The sequence below is a fragment of the Hyaena hyaena genome, unplaced genomic scaffold (genome assembly GCF_003009895.1).
Source record: "Hyaena hyaena isolate Hyena2069 unplaced genomic scaffold, ASM300989v1 scaffold_61, whole genome shotgun sequence".
NCBI lineage: Eukaryota > Metazoa > Chordata > Mammalia > Carnivora > Hyaenidae > Hyaena > Hyaena hyaena.
The window spans coordinates 3,572,306-3,590,170 of NW_024080693.1; the positions used below are offsets into that span (position 1 = coordinate 3,572,306).

The 17,865-nt window shown below is 51.7% G+C and overlaps 1 protein-coding gene across 2 annotated transcripts in view; it reads right to left on the reverse strand.

Annotated features, from left to right (window-relative positions):
- Positions 1–17,624, reverse strand: part of ZNF536 (zinc finger protein 536) — a 239,952-nt gene extending 222,328 nt beyond the window's left edge. For both annotated transcript variants that reach the window (XM_039231888.1, XM_039231889.1), the window contains exon 1: positions 15,455–17,624. In XM_039231888.1, the coding sequence (XP_039087819.1) occupies positions 15,455–17,624 (2,170 nt within the window). The remainder of the gene's footprint in view (positions 1–15,454) is intronic.
- Positions 17,625–17,865: the final 241 nt, after the last annotated feature.

Here is a 17,865-nt window from a genome sequence, read left to right on the forward strand (position 1 = left end):
AAAAGAGCTTTGCATTTTGTTTTGTGTAAGTGGCCCAGCATTCCCTGACCACCTGCTGTATCGGTGCTCTCTGCTAGGGTTGTGAGAAGAATGCAGCAGCCCTCGGGGGCTTCTGCTCCTACTCCAGATACACAGCTGGCTGAGCTCCAGAACGGAGGCTCCCTGGATGGGACCCCACCCTCAATCCCCAGCATCTTCCACAAGCAGCTTGAGGCTACAAGGGCCTGGTTGTGAGATGCTGGAAGACAAGACCCTCCCACCCCATGTTTGCCAGGTTGCATTTAAGGAGCCAGAGTTTCTGAGGCTGAGCCAGCAAAGGCAGGGGGACCCTATTAGCAATGTTCTGAGGTTCTAGTAAAGAGGGTGGAGCTGGGCTCAGAACCCAACTTCTCTTCCTGCAAGGACATGGAAGGGCCACAATGCTTTGGGAAGGCCAACAACCCTGCATAATAGTTGGTAACAGCCTTGTGGCATGCCCCATCACGCTACCCACCATACACATCCTTATCCACACAACGCACAACCCCACACCCAGACCGACACACGCAAACTCCTGCAGACACACACATCCCCACACAAACACACACCGTTATACACACACGCACACGACCACACAACATATACAACACATACCACTGTATACACCTCGACACATCCTTTACTAACATGTGTCAATGCACACATACACACTCCCCAAAACCACACAGCCACTCCAACATATTTGCAGATCCCCAAATGACATTCTAGTGCACACCCCAATATCCACACACACTTGCTGATATTCATAGCCCAACCCACCCCCACTCATACACACATCAATGCATGCACATCCACTCATGTACCAATACATCCATAGCCCAAGACATCCAACATACACTTATGCACAGCCATGCAAACTCATAGCAACTCACGCCCCCTCAGCAACCTACATCCAATGAGTAAGGCAGCTTGCAGGCATCCACACAGTAACGCCAGCCCAGGACAGCATGCCTGTTCTCACACCAGCACACACAACAGGCATTCAAATACACAAGCCCCTTAGCACAAAGGCACACAGTCCCAACGAATGCCCCTTTCCCAGCAGCCATGGGCAATGTGGACCCGCTCACCCTCCCTTCCCCACCCATGATGGCAGACTCAGCCCCAGCTGAGCCTGGGCCCTTCCCCAGAAGCACCGCCATGGGTCTAGGGCAGAGCTAGAGCTCGTAGCATTCTGCGTGGCACGGCCAGTGTGAAGTGGCCACTTGGTTCAGCTTTTGGTACCACGAGGCGCAACAACAAAGGACTGCGCAGCCCCTCCTCTGAAAGGCTTCCTAGATGAGAATTCTGTCTTCCTAATTTACACCTCAGAGGGAGCAGGATTAGAGACCTCCCCTTCTCTTCTGTTCATCTGCCAGTGGGGGACTTCCCCCTCTTCTCTTCACGAAAGGAGAGGGGCGGGAGAGAGCCCCCTTCTGGGTAGAGATCTGTGGGCACATCCACTGGCCAGGGCTGGGCAGCGCCACTAGTGAACCTCTGCCTGCGTTCTCTGTCCCACCACCCAGACGGGACTGCCTTCCGATGCCAGCCTGCAAAGGACGGCCTGGAAACGATGCTAACAGACTCAGCGTTGGAAGGACTGTGGAAACTCAGACCCAGGCCAGCTCCCACAGGGCCGAGAACCAGATCTGCCAAGTCCAAACCAAGTCCCCATCTACCGGGACATGTTCCCAGGCCCTCATTCTCCCCATCTTGGGCCACTAAGGGCACCCTAGAGACCTGTTCTCAAGATACCTGTGAGCTATGGTGCACGTGACCTTGAGCTGGGGTTGGCAGGGGTATCTATGACCACAGGCTTGGGGGATCAAGTGGAAGTGTGGAACTCAGGGTGCACCCTGGTCAGTCCTTGGTGGGATAGAGCAAGCACTGGGCAGAGGGAAGGAGAAAATCCTGGGTTAACCAGAAGCTGATGTAGCAGAACTGGCCTTGGCCAGTGTGGAGCTGGGGATGCCACTGGTGGGCAGGGCCTCTGCTCTCAGCCACATTCATCCCATTCCCTGCACAACCCAATGGTGGTATTAAATGGCAAGAGTCCAGACAGATGTAGGCTTCGATCCCAGCTCTGCCACTTTCTGCCTCTCTCACGGAGTACAGTCTCCCCATGCCTCAGTTTACTCATCTGATGGCACTCTCTCCCTGGCCAGACTGTAGGCCCTGGGACAGCCAGTTCCTGGCCATGTCTTCTGTGGAGCCCTCTGCTGTCTGCCTGTACAGCCCAGAAAGCAGGGCCCTACGCTGGTGTAAAGGCTCCCTCTGCTCGGCCTGGGAGTGGGGCTAACTGCCTGGCCCCTGGGATGGCCCCACCCCCACATACATGCAGTTTTCATCTCCACTGTGTCCTTTCACACCCAAGACAAGTGCACGATTTTGGTCATTGCCATGTTTCCACCAGGGGAGGAGGCTGCTGAGGGGGAGGGGTGGAAGCTGACAACCAGACTGCTCCCTTGGTCTGAGAAGGCAGACCATGCCCTGCACACCGTGCCACAGTCTGTGCAGGTAACTGCTGGGGCCCTGTGCTCTCCAGCTCTCTGCTGGCTGCGCCATTCCCCAAAGTCACACCATTTTCTCCTCCGGAGCAGGAAATCACACCTTCTCCTCCTTGTGGGTCCCACCCCTCAATGGATGCACCCAGGACACGGCCCTGGACAACCCAGCGGACATAGGGGAAGACATGTCGGTTGACTTTGGTGGCAGCTGTTGTCATTTCCAGGCTAACATGACGCTCCACAGCACAGAAAGAGAAAAGAAACAGAAATGGATGCATGGAGAAAATAAGGAACTAGCCCTCCTCCCTGAACGACCCGGTGGGGCAGACCTGGATAGACCCTAGGCCACCTTGCTCAGGAGGCTGAGACATCACTTTAGATGTCCTGAACAAGAAAGCAAATCTTTCCGCTGCTGGCAGGACCTTGGAGCGGTGACATTTTGGACAGTTTTTTTGCTCGGGCTCCATGCCTCCTTCATCCAAATCTCTTTGGGAAAAATTCGTCTTTCTGATTCACAGCAACTGGGCTGGATGAGAGCACACTCTCCCCCGTCCCACCCAAAGATGAGCCCTGCTTGACATAAGCCAGGTGGTATGTGCCATGGCCCTGGCCACGGTGACTGATTCAGAAATGGGCATGATGACACAGTAAGACATAACAAAACACAAGGGGATAGTTGCTGGGGCTCCAGAAGAGCATGCTCCTTTAATTGACGGGGTGGGGATGTGAGGTGTCAGCTGTGGCAGCCTTTTTGCTACTATGAGGAGAAGAAATCTTGGGGACATCATTTGCTAAATCTGCATCACTTAGAGTCAGACCTTTCCCCAGACCTTTCAGTGACTTGAACCACTGAATCTTTGTAGTTACAGTTGTGGAGTCAGTTTGAATTGGGATTCATTTGTGGCTACACAGTACAAGAGAAAAGTGGGCAGAGAATGGACCTCTTGGTAGTAGTGGTCGCCATGAAGGAGGGGAACTGCCTTCCCAAGACAATGTCAGCTCCTGCTTCATAAGGGTCCCAAATCCAATTGATCCCACTGTTTCACTGGAGATGCAGGCAAATGCCAGTCTAACCCTGTGACGCTAACCCCCTTGGGCCAGCCCTTTGGTGGTGTGTGACTTCCAACAACTGGCCAAGTTTCTAATTTTGTACCCACCTGTTTTGTATTGTATAGTGCAGAAATAATTCTAGTCACAGGCCACATTTATTGAGCACTGCCTTGCACCAGGGACTCTGCTAGGCCTTGTATAGAATGACAAATGACCTATGGACACGGAGGCACAGAGAGGCTAAGCAGCCCTGGCTGGGCCACACAGCTCCTAAGGGCCAGCACACGAGCCATTCACTGTGACCACCGAGAGGTTAGCCTGTAGGAACGGAAGAGCCAGCCTTCAGCCGCACTGGGTGAGGGTCCCTGGTGGTGCCCCCCTACCCTGGCCACCAAGCTCTGTCTCCACGGCGTGCAGCCCTCTGACAGAAACAACAAATGGGAAGGTGGCCCATGGGAAAGGAAATATAAGTGGGTCTCACCAGGCCCTCTGGCCCCGCAGGGATGATGTGGCCCTGCCATCTGCTCGAGGCTCAGACGCAAACATCACCAAGAAATCCATGAAATCCTCGGACCCTGTGAACTCCCTGAGTTCTCAGCTCAGGGATCAGGAGATGACAGGCTTGGAAGTTACTCTTGGGCCATGGAAAGGTTTGGGAAGGGATGGGACAGGAGATGAAGGGGGTCTTGGAGCCTTCTAGACTTCCCCACCGCACCCCAGCCATGTGGATGAAAATGCCCAGGCCCAGGGAAGAGGAATGAGCTGCACAGACAGCCCAGCGGCATGGTCGAGATTCAGCTGAAGACCTGGGGGCACGGGGGGCAGCTCCTCGCTGAAGTGTGCGTGCTCTGCCCTGAGCCGTTCCTTAAACATTAGAAGACACATCTGTCTCTGGGTTAATAGCTACACTTATCATGTTTCATTCACAGAAAATAAAGGGCAACTGAGGCTAGATGTGTCCTGGAAGAAACTGCTCCCCGAGTTCTCATTGTGGGTGTGTGTTCATGTCCCACTACCCATAAAAGAAAAGCGGCTCCATCTACAGGGCCCATGATCCGGTTCTCAGGCTGACAAAGAAGGACTGTGGACGTATGAGTGGGTAGAGCCCCCCCTCATGACTCACCTGACCCCCTGTGGGGCAGGTATGGATGGCTCTGAAGTCAGGGGAGTTTGGGTAAAACTCTTTCCAGCAGGGGTCTTACGTGTTCTCACGTGCTCTGTGTGCAGGGTCCCGTGGGAGGCTGCACACACGGATGTCTGACTTGTGCCCCTCACCCACCCAGGGCACATCAGAGCCCATCAGGCGGAGCCAGGAACCTGCCCCTTACTTCCTGCTCCCCTTTACCATCCTGTCCCTCCCTGGTGACCCATTTCTGCTCCAGGCCACCTGGGGAGTGTAGTGGGCTACCCAGCACCACTGCAAAGCTGTCAATTCCCTCCCCAGGTTCCCTCCTGCCGCCTCCCCCCACCCCACTGTGGGGGGGAGCTTCCTCAAAAGCGCCAGCTGGACTTCCCCATGGGGCCTCTCTTGCAGCAAGAGAGTGATTCCAACTCTAGTTCACAGCCAGACTCGGGACTGAGCCAGGTGTCTGCTTCCCCCAGAAGTCGTCGGATTGGCCAGATAGTGCAGAGGGACAAAGTGGACTGCTAAAGGAGTCACTCGGGTGACAGAGAAGCTACCTTTACCTTTCCAGGTCCCTCGGGAGCAAATGTGGGTGTCAGGTGAGTTGCTGCTCCTCCAGGCCGTGGGATGGGTCCTCCTGTGCATCTCCCTCTCTCTGTTTAAGGACATGCCCAGGCCCCCTGGGCTCTGGGCCTCCAGATGCCCAGAAGTATCTCTCCCCATCTTTGCATCCCCAGTACCTGGCACATCAGTTGGTTCAGAACCTACTTAATAAGCATCTTGTCCTTGAGTGAATAAATAAATTAATGAAAGGACAAATGAGCATTTTACGAACTAATAAGTCTCAGTGTAGTGAACTGCCTAGCCCCAGGGAGAAAGATTTCAGTATAACCATAGGCCGAGCTTGCTCATGGAAAAACTGCAGCACTGGAAGAGTGGCCTCAAGATGAAGCACCCCGTAATATACGTCTGGCGGCCTCAGGGTTGCCGACCTGTGACTGGAGAGTCCACTTCCTGAAGTCTCACTAAGAAAATAATTGTGCTGATGATCAGAAAGATTTAGGTGCAGGGGAAAAAATGGAAGCAAGTCATATGATGCTCTGCAGTTAGGGGACTGGCTACACCATTCTACAGATGTAGACCTTTTTTCCTTTGCTTCTCTGTATTGCTATCTTTTTCTTAAAGAAGATATTACTTGTGTGAGGGGCACCTGGGTAGCTCTGTTGCTTAAGCGTCCGACTCTTGACTTAGCTTCGGGTCATGATCTCAAAGTTCGTGAGTTTAAGACCCATATCAGGCTCTGCACTGACAGTGCGGAGCCTGCTTGCGATTCTCTCTCTCCCTCTCTGCCCCTCCTCTACCCACACTCATGCTCTCTCGCTCTCTCAAAATAAATAAACATAATAAAAAGAACATGTACTTGTGTGAAGCTTAAAAAAAAAATAAAGCCTAGATATTACTGTAGAACAGGAGTCTGCAAAGAATAGCCATGGTCCAAATCCACCTGTCACTTGTTTTTGTAAATAAAGTTTTACTGGGGGGCACCTGGTGGTTCAGTCGGTTAAGCGGCCAACTTCAGCTCAAGTCATGATCTCGCAGTTCATGAGTTCGAGCCCCATGTTGGGCTCTGTGCTGTCAGCTCAGAGCCTGGAGCCTGCTTCAGATTCTGTGTCTTCTCTCTCTGAGCTTCCCCTGCTTACTCTCTGTCTCTCTGCCTCTTAAAAATAAATAAACATTAAAAAAAATAAATAAATAAAGTTTCACTGGAAGTTCATCATGTACTTCAATTTATGGTAGAACTGAGTCATTAAAATAGAGACCACATGGCCTGCAACACCTATAATAGGTATTATCTGGGCCTGTACAGAAAAAGTCCGCTGACCCTTGTGTAGAATCTTCAGTGACAACAAAAATATGGCATATATTTAAGCAGCAACTATGGCGCATACAATTAGGTGCCGTATAATCCTTTTTTGCTAAACACATCTTGAAGCCCAGAAAAGGGACTGGAAGAGGATGCGCTAATTATCTGAGTGGCGGTGAGCATACATACTTAAATGTTATTTTTATTTTTATGTATCCATATTTTCTAAATGCCTAAGAGGAGTACAATGATAAAACTGCCATTGGACAACCACAAAAACAACAAAGAAGGCAGGAAGCGCCCCTCTTGGAGGACGCCAGGTGGAAAGGGTTTGAAGGTCACCCAGAAGGGATTCTTCGGAGCAGTCAGGCCCCAGATGAGAAGGACACAGCCCCACCAAGGTGTCTCCTACAGTACCAATTATTTTATTTCACACCACAGCTTTGAGAAGAGTCGCTTCACTTTTTCAGGGCAAATTACTTAAAAAAAAATTAAAACACCTATTTTAGCAATGAATTCAACAGAATATATTTAGCAATGGAGAGAAACACGTCTGACTCGGCCTTCAAGGAAACACGCGCTGCGTACATTTGATGTTGAACCAAACATAAGCAAGTTGGAAATATTCCAAAATGCCTCTCAAGATGATTGAAGACAACTGAGGGTCTCCAGAAACCATGGATGACAACCACTGAGTTAAGAGCTCCGGGGCATTACTTTAATGAAGAGAAGAGAGCTTCGGTGGTGGGGTCCTGTTTCGTCATACATCAAATGGCTTTGGAGCCGATGTCAGACAAAAAGACGAAACTGGTGGCCACCTGCATTCCAGTCCAATTCCGTCCTTTCCCACCAGAGAAAGGATGAATTCCTCTGTAGAATGTTCTGAACCCACGGCACAGAGTAAAACATGTGAAAGTTTCCCAAAGGTGTACTCTGCCTCCCAGGAGAAATGGAAAACTGAGCCCAGCCTTTGGAAGCAAGTGACCGGGTGCTGAAAGCCCAGCCCCGCTCCACCCACTTCCTCCTGCCAGCACCTGGCTGAGTACCCCCGAGAAGGGTTGGCCGGACCCCCACGCGGTGCAGTGGGCAGCCCAGCCAAGGAGTCAGCTTGTGCTGTGCCTCACACTTCTCTCACACACATGCCACATGTCATACCAAACCCCAAGGCTCGCAGCAACAAGGAGACGGGGCCCACCAGAAGCCGGGCCCTGGACAGCTTTGCTTGGGTGGGAAAAAGAAACAAACGTGAGCACACGAATCCCACCGGGACCGTCTCCCTGGCGTTCGGCACGGCAGCTTTTGTGCCTCGGCCCACCCATCAGGTAGCCGGAGGGAGTGTTCAGACACGCACTGTTTTGGGGCTCTGCAGCCTTTTTGAAGATGTGGATCAGAGAATAGGATGGTGGCAAATCTCTGTGCTTAGCTTGGCCCTGTTTGTCACAAGCCAAGCCTCCGAATTCTGGGTCCCGTCTCCCCAGGACCGTTGAGAGGCACCACACTCATTTCTCGCATGATGTTAACAAGACCTGTTACATCAGACTTGTATCAGTAACTAACCAGAACAGTCTTGGCTGGCTCCACACCTTCGTACCCACGACATACCAGGACGCAGGTGAAAACGGTAAGCAGAACACAATACAAAATAAATAAATGGAAACACAACCCCAGGAAGTCAAGTGCACTCCCGACAAAGAACAGTTAAACCAGATCTGGCTTGGACTTACCCGGCCCGGCAGAAAATAGCCACGAGCCGGCCAAAGAGAGACCTGTGTTCACTACCTACGTATGCGGCTTCCAGAGGATCCCCGGCCCCGACACCCAGCTCAGGTGCCTCCAGGCTCAGGTTCTGCCTGAGCAGAAAAGCCCCAAAGCTCTGCCCAAGTCCTGCTCCCCTGAGCTCTTTTGGGAGGGTCCGCGGCTTTCTGAGAAGGGCTTTCCAGATGGTGCCCGGCGGCAGCGGTGCCAAACTCCACAGCTTAAGTAAATGTTGCCGTAGTCCCGTCCTGCCAGGAAGAGGCAAGGGGGACCCGCGGCTCCTTTCAAGCTGCTGCGAGGCTCACTTTCTGGGGAGAAGAGAGAGCCCCTACCACCTGCCCCACACCCTGCTACCCTGCTGGAGAGCCTCTTTCCTCTCTGCACCCCTCCTCCTTCCTCAGCGGGTTGGCCCAGGGTGCAAAAGTGGAGGGAGGAGCCTTTCAGATGCCGACAGAGGACGGGGGGGGGGGGGGGCAGAGGGAGAGAGGAACGCAGAAAGGCAGCAAGCAGGCCCAAGGGGCACAGATGGCAAAGGTCCTAGCCCAGTCATCACGAATTTGGGCTGTCTGCACAAATCCAATCTCCTGATCTCTGCAGGTGTTTCTCCTCCCCTACCACCAACGCTCCCAAACAGCTCAGCAGTTAAAGGAGTTAACTGCTCACTCCTCCTCTGACCCTCACAGGCTCAGAATGCTCCCCACGCTGCTCTCTCCCCACGATTCCCTCTGCTCTCCACCTCGTGACCCCCCCAGCATCCCGGTGGGAGACTTGTAGAAGCTTGGCCTTGACTCCACCCTCCTGAGACATCAGGGCCACCTTCCAGAATCTTCTCTCCAAGGAGGGCAGAGATGGGAAGTGGTCGAGGTGTAAGGCAAGGAAACCTTACCCTCTCGGGAGTGTGCTTCTTATAAACCAGCTTCATGCCAGAGAGGGGAGTCAAATATGAGGGACCTGGAGGGGGAGGGGTTTGGGTGAAGAGGAGATCCTCAAGCTTCTCCCAAACAGAGGCTAACTCCACAGACGTACATTCCCAAGTACCTAAAGGCACAGCGAGAGAGTGGGAAAAGGTGGCTCCTAGAATCTCACGATACCTGCCTGCTTTTGGCCACACGTAGCTGTCTGTAAAGCAAACCGCTAGTTCCAGCCCCAACATACTCAAGGTGGTGGCCAGAACCCAAGCCCGGAAACTTCCATTCCAATTAACGGGAATTATGCAGCTAGTGCTTCATGCTCTATATTGAACACTGACTGCTTAATTCTTTGCCTCATTGTAACCTGGCCTTAGCTAATCTGTGTTTTTCTTATTACCATTAAATTTAGATTTACATACACATGTCCATTCGTCGAGTTAACATGTGCACAGAAGGGGGGTGCCATGAGCATTTCAGGCTTCTCAGGGCTCTCTGGACAGGAGCACCACACCCCTCTGAGCACTCGAGGGGACCCCGGCAGCGCGGTGCCCCACCATGAGGGTGGGCGAGGTGAGGCAGCGGGCCAAACAAGGGCAGGGTTTTGATTGGCCCTGCGACCAAAAATTGAATCCCTCCCGCACAAAACGGTGTCCCTCCTGGGAATCTACAGGCCCGTCCAGGAGGCTTTGCTTCTGGGATTTTATGTCACACATCTTTTATATCACACTCCCAATTGGAAGACTTTTAGAGCCAGTACAATTTCTCTCTTTCTGAAATGCTAAGTGACAGCGCCATCGGGCAGCCCTGTGGAAGTGGGATTTATAGCTACATGCAAGGGGGTGACACAGACAGGAAAAGCCCCAGAGTGGTACTGAGTGTTCCCAAATAATTGCTTCTGGACATAAGATAATCAAAGTGCACGCAGTGAATGGGAAGTTTATAAAAAGGAGCTGCTGGTAGGCGTCCGGCTGCTAGATGAGGAGGAGAATGATCTGAATCAGCACCTGAGGTCTACTTTACCACCGCTCCGGCACGCCATCCCCAGACCCAGCAGCAAGGTGAGAGACCAGAGGGAGGCCACCGGGCCCTCTGACCTTTGCCCCATCGGACACCTCACTCGTGCGTGAGTCAGCCCAGGTCTGGCCAGTACATTAGGCCAGGTGGGGGACGTCATCCCGCCGGCAGGAAGGGGCCCCTGGCGCCTGCCCGGGGACAGCTTAGGCACACACAGCGGAGCCTCCGTAAATCTCCACAAACACGGCGGCCGCCTGCACACGCTTCCACGTCGGGGATGGAAGGGCTGCATATGGCGCTCAGTTTTAACAGCTGAGCTTTAAAAAAGTGCAGCTTTTCATCTCACTGAACCAGCTCCCAAACTAGGGGGTAGGGGAGAGAGGGGGCGGGGGGGGGAAAGGGAAGCTGGAAAGGGCAGGGGGAGCCTTCCACACTAAATTTGATTTTACAAGGAATTTCAGACTATTATTTGCTCCAAAGGTCCCTCTGGAAAATGACATAATGTTCCCTGTTTGTCATCTTCGAGTTTGCTAATTTCAAGAAAGTAATTTCATCTTTTAAAAAGGACTTGGTGGTTTTTTTTTTTTTTTCTTTTTCTGTTTTTAATAAAAAACGAAGCAGCCTCTCTAAGAGGAATCACTCACATGCCTCGGATTGGGTTAACAATTTTTAAGTAAATTTGTAAATGGGATTATTGTTTTCCAAAGTTCTGCTCTGCAAAGAGATTAGTTGCCACAATGCCCACGGGGCGTCCCCTGGTCCTCTAAATTCCCTGCCTGGAAGCTGAAGGTGTTTGGAGAGGAACAGGAGGAAGAAGCCTGATAGGGCAGTTTTCCTGGAATTGCCTGGAAACTTTTACTTTCTGTTTCCTCTGCTGATAATGACTGTCTTCGGCTCTGCAGCCAGCTCCCCTCTTCCCCCTCCCAGCCCCCTGTTGCTGCACGCCATCCCCGAGCTCCAGTATAAAGTTTGGCTTTTGCAGCAGGAAGCAGCTGGGCCAAGCAACCAGCGAATGATAATGACCTCAGAAATCTGCTGTTCGCTCGGCAACAATAGGGTGCTCAGTCTACTGGAAAATTGTGTTCATCAGCTAACTCTGCTCAGTTACTAATTGACATTGCCAAATATTTTAAGAACAATTGGAATGCACAAGCAAAAAAAAAAAAAATGAAGATCTTAATCCTCAGACTTAAATTTTTTCTTTTTCTTTTTTGTTCCCCCCCTTCTTTGGGGTGCCTCGATTTGTTTGTGTGCAGCAGGCAGCGGTTATCAGGAATGGGGGCAGGGAGGAGCCGCATCAGAAAAAGGGGTGGAAAAGAAAGAAAATCTATCATATCACTAAATGCAAGGGAGCCCCGGATAAAGGCCTTTGATGCTGTGGTCAATGGGCCTACACAGGATGGAGACCCAGCATTTCAGGAATGTGGCTCAGCCAACAAAAGAGGACCCCACAAGGCTCCCAGCCCAGCTGATCAAATAATCTCTGACCATCTCAAAATATTATACCAGAAGTAGTAGGGGTTAACGATATTTTCATCTTTGCATCTCTCCCTGGCTTTCCATTGATCACATAACTTAGCCGACTTTATTTAATGAACAGAGGGTCAACGCATTCAATTACCCCTTTCCCACCATCAACACTTCAATTAGCCCCTCTCCAAAATTATGGGGAATGCAGAAGGTAAATGCCCTGTTGGATATAATGAACAGTATCGTTTCTTAGTACATTAAGTTTTAATTATTCCGAGCGTGATTTCCAAGGCAAAATCCAAAGAAACAGAACTTTGGTCGTCTTCTGGCTCAGAGCAAAGCTCCAATCTGAGCACAGTCTTAGACGAGGTTTTGGGGAGAGATGCCGAGATTAATGCCATAGGAGCATCTGCATGCGAGCCAGAAAATGAGGGAGCGTCAAAACAGCCGCCCCGCTTTCTAAATGTCATAAAAGAGTAAAATTTATAAGCTGCTGCTTTCCAAATAGTTTCCTTGTGCGTGGTACATGGAGGCAGAAATGACATCTACGATGGTGTGAAATTATTGGTAAGTCAAATCAACAACAACAACAACAACAACAACAACAAAATAAAACAAAGGGGAACGATGGGGAAGTGATCCGTGTGACTAGTTTTGTCCATTTTCTGTTAGAAAATATGACCTCTCAATTTGTCAGAGGTCCTAGTTTTCGCGGTTGATCTTCAGCTTGGTTCTCAGCAGTTTGGAGAGCCCAAGAACAAACACATTTTCTGGTTCACTGGAATCATTTTCACATGTTCACTGAATCAAACATTCTTTTGCTCACATAACAAACAGCTGCATCCCATATTAGCCTAGCCAGTGACAGTCGCCCATCTCGGCAATAACTGTTTGATTGCAAACTTGACCCCTTCTTCGTCTCGGTCTGGGCAAGACATTTTTAAACAGCCACTCCGTTCCCAATCCTCCTTTGCAAAGAATTACATCAGATAACAAAGGACGTCTCTGCCACTCATTGTAAGCCTTCTTCTGGAGATCTGTTCTAAGAGGCTCTCTGTAAAAAGGTTTTTTATGATGAATTCAGAACTACTATCATGTTAAGAGCAGCGATTTATAAAGAAGAATTCACTGGTTAAGATCTGAAAAAATAGTTTCTCAGGCCCTACTGACCCAGTTTTCAACAAAACAAGAATCAAGTGATGCAAATTGAGTTTTGCGACATTGTTATGCAGTCTGAGAAATTTGTAAAACCGTGTTTTGTGGTTATTGCTTAATAGAAGCCTTAATAAGTACTTCTTTCTTTACTTAAGGGCTTAAAGATTTTCTTCCTCCTTCACCTTGCAGGTTTCTCTCTAACAGGTAATAATAAAATGCCTATTGTGTAAAGATTTTTATTTAAATGCTTATTTTAATCGCACTTTACACAAGTCGTACTTGTTAGAAATCAGAAGGAAGACTAACTAGATCGGGTTAAGGGTCCTAATCCCAGGACAACCTGAATGCTTCAGGCGTGCGGCTGATTTGGGCTGCGTATTGGTATGCCATCAATTTTCCCACTTAGTCAGAAAATTATGAAAGGGTCTAATTTGAATATGAAGAAAACAAAGAAGTCAACCAGAAATGAAAGAATCAGTATTCACAATTGTAAAATACTTCAGTGAGGGGAAATAAAAGCTAGAAGATAACCACAACTCAAGAATAATTCTTTGAGTTGTAAGCCGGGTTGGTCCTTTTAAGCAAAATGGGGTTTTTCAACGGAGTATTTACAGATATGGAAACTACAGAGATAGAATAGCATGAGGCTATCACTTGGCCAGAAGGTGGGAAAAACATGGTAAACACGTCATTAATAAAGCCGAACATTTGGTGCCGGAATATTCTGCTGAGACCTCTTCGTTTCAGCAGGTCTGGGAGAGGGATGAAAATCTGTCAGTGTTAACTCCACGTCACTCCAAAAACTTAGGGGAGCCAGTTTGCCTTCTGCTTTCTGCCCCTTCAAGGCCCCCCATTCCATAAAACAGTGAGATGACACACCCCAGGACAGGGGACCCTCTTCATAGGAGGGTGGAAATCATCCCTCCTGCCATTGAGAAATTGCCCTCCTGACAGCCCGTGCTGCCTCTGCACGGGAAATCTATTTTTATGGAGTTTCCTCTGTCAGGCCGCAAAACTTGAACACCCTTCCCTTGCATCTCATACGTTCTTCGCAGCGGTCACTCTGTGTGGCGCAGCCTCACCCCTCCGTGGCAGCTCACGTTCCTGGTCGGACTCTTCCAGAGTGCCTCACCAGAAATAAATCGCAAATGAGTCTAGGACTCCAGGAGCAGACAGTGTGTTTCATGGGTATTTAAGCAGCAGCATTAAGTGCTATCGGAATCCCTGGAATGTGCAGTTCAGATTTATGTGTGTTAACAATTCTTTACTGGTTTGTAATAAGCCAGCAGACTTTCACTTTATTTTAATACTAATTTTGTCCTAGAAGAAGGGTATACCGAAGCATGGACAGTAGCAAACAAAACTAAACCAGCATCTACTTAATAACCATAGCAGTGAACTGCTTCCAATACTGAACCATTTACTGAAACCCAGAAGGGAAAAAAGCAAAAAGGAGGAAAAAACTTTACCAAAATGACCCTCAACAGAGTGCCGCCACGCCTTGAACAGTGAGCAATGCAGTGCCTTGAGGTGCCTCAAACTGTCTTTCATTTTCTAGACTTAATGGCTGATTGCAGAAATCAATGTTGCCATTAGTAACAGGGTATTTGTTATGGCATGATTTCCTCTGTTGTTAGGCTGCAGAATGATTACAGTATTAGCGAGATGCTTTCTTTATAAAGGGCTAGAGATATAACTTTCAATTTACCATCCATTAGAAAGGGACTTTGAAAAGGGATGGAGGCAGCAAGCTTACCTGCTGTTAGGTAGCGATTATAATTTAGCTATCTTAGGCTAGTGCGGCTTTTTTTGTTGTTGTTGATTTTGGGTTTTTTTTTCCCCCAAAGCGGGCCAGGAAGCTTCAGCGTTTCACAGACATTTTGATGACAGATTTTCTGCTTTGCTATTTTAGACCCCAAAGCTGTATCGCCCGTGTAACAGTACAATTTAAGACACGCAGTCATGCATCTGTGTTTCAAACCTCTGTGCTTTTCTTAACCATCAGACGAGAGTGGTGTGGTTCTTCAGGTTACAGGGGCCCGACAGGTGAGCCACGCTGTCATTTCGGAAGGAGACAGGAGACAGGTTTGGTCTAGGGAGGGAGAGTGGGGTGCCCAAATGAGACCACTGTGGGAATATACTCAGGGGGAAAGACGGCGAAGGTCTGAACTTACACCTTCACATCCGTGGATGGAGCCAAAAACACCAGCTCCTGGGTTCCAGAGACAAGGTGATGGCAGATGGGGGTCGGGGCAGATAAGGGGGCTGGGCAGAGACCTGCCTGGGGGAGGACAGGCTATGCCTGTTGGCAAATGTACCAACTGGCCATCTCTACCACACAGTAGGATCAACTTTCTCTCCCAGTAGCCAGTGCTCAAGGGAAGGCCAAAGGCTTGAAAAGCTAGTCTCCCCTTGAGGTGGGCCAGAAGGGCAAGGTCCACACTCGCTATCAAGCCAGAGTGAGCTCAGGACTGACTTGGAAGAGCAGCAAAGGCCCTTCCCCCAGAGGCCGGGGTAGAGCCAGACCCCCTGGACAGGGTGGGCCCTCATCCCAGCTGCTCGTCCCCCGTCTTCCCTGGCAGCCTACCTGAGGAGGACGGCGAGGAGGGGTGCGGGCTGTCCTCCTGGGCACTCCCGGTCTGGGACAGCCCCCCGCCGGCCCCACTCTCCTCGGTGACGTTGGAGGAGCCCGGCGTGGTGGAGCGGCTCACCGACTGGGACTCCTGGTCACTGCCCGAGCCGCGCCGCTCGTCCAGGCCCACGTGCAGCCCGTCCTCGTCGCCCTTGCGGTCCCGCTTGTGGACGCGGGAGTGCACGACCACCTGGTGGTAGGTGCGGAACACCCGGCCGCAGTCGGGGCACTCGGTGGGCTTCTCCTTCATGTTCCCGGGACCCTGCAGGTTGTATTCGAGAGCCTGGTTCAGCCCATGTGACAAAAAATCCCGACTGCCTTCTAAAGGGTCGAGCTTATTTGGCAGGTCTCTCTGATTGCCCACTTTAGTGCTGTGAACCAAATCAGCAGGCATTTTCTGCTTGGAGCCATCTGCTCCCACTAACACGTACTCCCGCTTCTCCTTATCAAACATAACTCCGGCGTTTGCCAAAGTGTCTTCGTGGTTGCGCTGTAGCTGATGCTCTTTAGACAAGAAGCCATGTTCCATGGCCATGCCCCTGGCCATGAGCTGCCAAGCCTGGTAGCTGTTCACGGGGTCCATCTCGGCAGCTTTGGCAGCCGCCTGCAACCGCTCGATGCAGCTGGACTTCAGCGGCGGCACGAGGTTGAGGCATCCCAGGAGGGAGTGCTTGTCGCCCTCGGGGACCCCGTGGGCCATGCTGGAGATAGGGGACAGCAGCTTCCCCAAGACCTCCCTCTCCTTCACGGGCAGCTCCCCTTTGCCGTAGAGCTGGCCGGGCTCACTCAGGCCGGCTTTGTCCGGGGCCATGAAGCCGCTCTGCAGACAGGAGAGGTACCTGGAGTACAGGTTGGCGTGGGCCTCCTGGGACATGCCGCCCATGGGCACGGGCACCTCCGGGTCACTGGGGGACTTGTTCTTCACCGACAGCTTGTTGAGGTGGACCTTCATGTGGTTCTTCAGGAACCAGGGCTCTTTGAAGCGCCGGCCGCAGATCTGGCAGCAGTGCTCGAAGGAGTCTTTGTGCTTCCGCATGTGGCCCTTCAGGAACCACGCCTGGCTGAACACCTGCCCACACACCTCGCAGCGGAACTCGTTGGCCGACTGCTCGCCGCCGCCGTTGGGGCCCTGGCCCTGGGCCGACTCAGCAGTGATGTGAGCCTTCTCTACGTGGCTGATGAGCTCCTCCTCCTGCGAGGCCGCGAAGTCGCACAGCGTGCACTTGTAGGGCTTGTGCAGGATGCGGATGTGGCGGTCCAGCTCCTCGCGCTTCTTGAACTTGCCCTTGCAGAAGGTGCAGCGGAAGCCGGCGGCCGGGACCACCGCGTCCTCCTGCACGCTGGCCGGCTTGGGCGAGGGCACCGGGTTGGCCACGTCGGGCACGCTGTGGTTGGCGGGCGGGGCCAGGTTGCAGGCGGCCAGCGGCGTCTGCTGCGCGTGCGCCAGGGGCTTCAGGTCCGGCCGCGGCTGCAGCAGGCTGCTCTTCATCTGCTTGTCCCGCAGGATGGCCCTCTCCTCCAGCTCGTGCAGCAGGCGGTTCTCCTCGCGCACCCGCCCGCGCCCCTTACCCAGGTTGCCCAGCTTGTGGGTCCGCAGGTGAATCTTGAGGTTGCCCTTCTGCGCCGCCCGGTGGTCGCAGTAGGGGCACTTGAAGGGCTTCTCGCCCGTGTGAGTGCGCATGTGCAGGGAGAGGATGCTGTTGAAGCGGAAACGCTTGCCGCACAGGGGGCACGGGTACTTGCGGTTTTTGCGGGCATCGTCCTCGATGTCGCTCATCTGGGACATGATGCCCAGGTTCTGCCCATTGAGGAACTGCTGCAGGTCCACCCGCCCGTTGAGGCTGGTGTCGACGTCCCTGCCCAGCTGGTTGGCCAGGAGCGCCATCTGACTGCCCATGGGCTGGCCACTCATGGGCACGTGGGCCTTCTCGTCCAGGGGCGCGGGGGCCTTCTCTTCCGGATTGGGCCGGGGATGCAGCTCGGGGAAGGCATGGCTGAGCTGGGAGGTGATCTGGTGCAACTTCTGACTCATGGCATACTGGCCGTTGAGGACAGGACCGCTCAGGTGGGGCTCAGCTTCCGGCGCCGCCGAGGACACTCCAAGGCACAGACTGGCTTCTTCCATCCCTGAAAATAAAGAGAGAGTTGAGATCTGTGCCAGGTACCGTGGCGCAGCGAATCAACAGCATCAGCTGGTGAGGAATTTGCATTTCATGCCTTACCTACACATAATAATGCTAAGGAATTATAGTCAAAAACAATAATAAAAAGATGAATTATTAAATGCCAATTATGCAATATGGCATTGCTCCTCCAATTTGTTTTGGCGATAGATCGTCTTCCTTGTATTTTCTATTTACCGACCG